The sequence below is a fragment of the Sesamum indicum genome, linkage group LG2 (assembly GCF_000512975.1).
Source record: "Sesamum indicum cultivar Zhongzhi No. 13 linkage group LG2, S_indicum_v1.0, whole genome shotgun sequence".
Taxonomy (NCBI): domain Eukaryota; kingdom Viridiplantae; phylum Streptophyta; class Magnoliopsida; order Lamiales; family Pedaliaceae; genus Sesamum; species Sesamum indicum.
In genome coordinates this window covers 18,464,994-18,468,178 of record NC_026146.1, presented here as the reverse complement: position 1 = coordinate 18,468,178, position 3,185 = coordinate 18,464,994, and the positions used below count along the sequence as shown (strand labels likewise).

The window sequence follows — 3,185 nt, the reverse complement described above, 5'->3', positions numbered from 1 at the left end:
CATTGCGCTCGAGGCATGTGCCTCAAGCTGGAACCTCGAGGAGGCCGCTCCAGCTTGAGGCACAGCCACGAACCCACCTTTGCCTCGCCAGCTCGAGGTTCTTCGAGCTAGCGAGTCGGAGTCCACGCCTGGGCGCAAGCACCAGGCGCGGGCTTGAGCTCGAGCCTACCTTCTCCCTACCACCTGACCCAACAACTTGGGCCACTTTCAGCAATAATATTAGGCTTGGTTAACACATCTTGGACCCATTAACAATTAAATATTAGCTCAAATAGTTATTTAATCTAAATCAAAGACTTAAATACTCTTAGATGACTTATTAGACTTATCTAGTAACTCATTTGAGAGTGAGGGGCTACATGATGTATATGTTGGTAGTATTTATTTATTTACAACGATAAAAAAGTAAATTTTTACATGCAAGTGATACAATAAACATATACACATTACCATTCTACATAATTTCTAACACCACTATAAATACTCAAAATATTATTTTTTTAAGGAGATCTACTATTCATTGATTTTGACATCTCATACATACCAAAAATCCTCTCGTAAATCGTGTATTTTCACTAGGTGCGCAATTGTATTGTAAATAAAATTCTCATTTTATTCTTTCATTAAAATAACAACCATATCAATGACTAATTTTAGTCCATGTGTAAGAACAAGTGTACCGTCAATCTGAAGATGTGTCTGGAGACCAAGACACACATCACATCTTCACGTGGCGATATTTCTCTTTTTTGATTTCTTTAATTAGCTTTACGTTGCGTGCGTGTTCTGCAAATATTGCAGAATATGGGCTTTTTAGGGGTTAATTATGTAGTATAGTCAGAACTAGCCTAACGATTTAACAAACCATATTACGTTAATTGGACCTTTTTGGTACGTTTTATACAATAAGGAGTATTTATGACCAAATGTATATTTTGAGAGTGGTAAATATAATCAATCAAAAATATCTCTCATAATTGTACACGAGATTTTATTTAGAAAATGCAATATTAACGAATTTATTTTTTCAATTCACAAAAGGCTCTTACAACGGTAGAAATTGGGCTGGTGGATAGAGAAAAGTGAATATGTGAATCAAATGAATAAAGCTGCATTTCTCAAGCAGCACAAACAACAAGTACAGGTGATTCCAGCTGCACGTTCACTTGGCTTGGTTCAAGGCTTATTGCACAAGGTACACAGTTCTCTTGAGCTTCATCCTCTTCATCCTTGTTCTCCTCTTGGCTAACACCAATCTTGTCTGGACAATTTTGAGAGTCAACTGGATGCACTTCAGGGGTCCCTAGCACCATGATGTTTATTACATGCTCTGGCAATTTTTTGTCCTCATTTTCTGGCTTCACATTTCGGAAAATCCCATAGAGCAACATTTGTAACAGCCCCAGGAAAAATCCCAACACATTTGGCAGCTACATAAATTAAGCAACCGATGAAACATAAATAAATCGATTTGGCAAATCAAGAAATTATTTTGGCATACATATACATATAAGAGTTGATCAATGAATGTTACGTTTCTTACTCACCGCAACACATAAATCCTTCTGAAATAGACCATAGGCAAACCACATGACTGCACTCAGTGTCAAGAAAAATGACAAGGGAAATGGCATGAATTCAACACTGCGTGTTCGGACAACTTGAAACTGTGGAAAGAAAAAAAGAAATAACAATTGAAGAAAGAAAAACATACAATAATTCCAAAAAAGCTGTGTATTTTTGCTTTTACATGTAATTATGAGTCCTTACCACAATGGTTAACGGTGCTGCAAAAACGCTCACAGAGACAGCAACGCATATCCATCCAACTACATGAACTCGAATTGGACCTTTGAATATGAAGAATGTGAGCAGAAAAATCAAAGCCAATAGTCCCACATTGATGAGGCTCAACAGCTTGGCAGTATGAGTCTGCAACAATAATTAATAAACAAAACCAGTGATGTCAATACCTAGCCAGTATATAACTTTAAATTTAATATATATATATATATATAGGAATGGTATTAAATGCTGCCATTATGTAAGATGATTACATACCCTGGCCTTTTTTGATGCATAAAAGAGGTATATGAAAATGTAAATAGCCTCGATAACGCATCCAAATAAGTTGATGGAGATTAGAAGAATCGCGTTTGTCTTGAGGAATGCATAATACATCCACAACATGGCAGAGAAAAGTGCAACCACATAAGGTAGTGAGTCGAATCCCATTGTTGATCTTTCCTTATAAATTCGAAAAAATGTGGGCCTGCAAGAGGAAATTAGCTAGAGTAGATCATCAGAAAGTGCTCTAATTATTAAAATTAGAAGAAGAAAATTAAGTGAGCAACTCACAGAGGAGCCAGGTACACGAAGACTGATATGATGTTACCTGCACCACAAAAAGAAATGTCCGTTATTGGAATAATCCAACCAAAGAAATAAAAAGAAAAATCACCATCTACATGAGTGACTTAGTTGAACAAATTAACTGCTGGTGAGATTATTTAATTCTTTTTAATTTCTCTCTTATAATTAAAGAAGAAGAAGAAAAATAAGGAGAAGGAGAATGCTGCATGCTCTTTCAGGCTTTAATATATAGCCAACATGAAAAATATGCCTACACCAGAGTTTCTATTATATATATTCTTGATATCTGTGGAAGGTTAATCATGCAAGTTGTACTGACAACAGCGCAGGAACGTTGCAGCTCCTGAAATTATATCTTATTTATTTTCTCCTTAATTTGCCCCTTGTCTGCAGGAGAAAATTAATGAATCCAGGTGTGTGCATGTCTACACAGAAATTAGTCGGACTCTTGTTGTCCATATGAGAAAGTTAATGACATGAGTGAAGAAATTTAACCAAAACTCGGATTCTTTTGAAGATCCAAAGCAGAGGAGTTAAGAAAAACAAAAAACAAAGAGAGAAGCAATACATATACAAAATTTACCTAGAACACCAAATGTAAACGCCCAAGGATGGTGAATGTCAAAGACAGCCATGGCTAGCAGCTATATATATAGCTACTTAAAATATATAAAATGAAGCTATAGAAGCAGGGGTCTCTTAATTAGAAACCCTTGCTAGCTATATATATATATTAATGATATATTTGCTTCTTTGCTCTCTCTAATTAAAATGCCGGCTCTCTCGCTGGCTCATGCAGAATGCAAGTACAA

General features: G+C 36.0%; 1 protein-coding gene across 1 annotated transcript; it reads right to left on the bottom strand.

Moving 5' to 3' along the window:
• Window positions 1,038-3,185, bottom strand: LOC105156725 (bidirectional sugar transporter N3). Its single transcript, XM_011072944.2, has 6 exons — window positions 2,957-3,185; window positions 2,359-2,395; window positions 2,062-2,272; window positions 1,771-1,932; window positions 1,548-1,667; window positions 1,038-1,430 (listed from the first exon to the last, which is right to left on the bottom strand). Exons 1-6 carry the CDS (start codon window positions 3,006-3,008, stop codon window positions 1,119-1,121), a joined length of 894 nt encoding a protein of 297 aa, XP_011071246.1. The 5' UTR covers window positions 3,009-3,185; the 3' UTR covers window positions 1,038-1,118.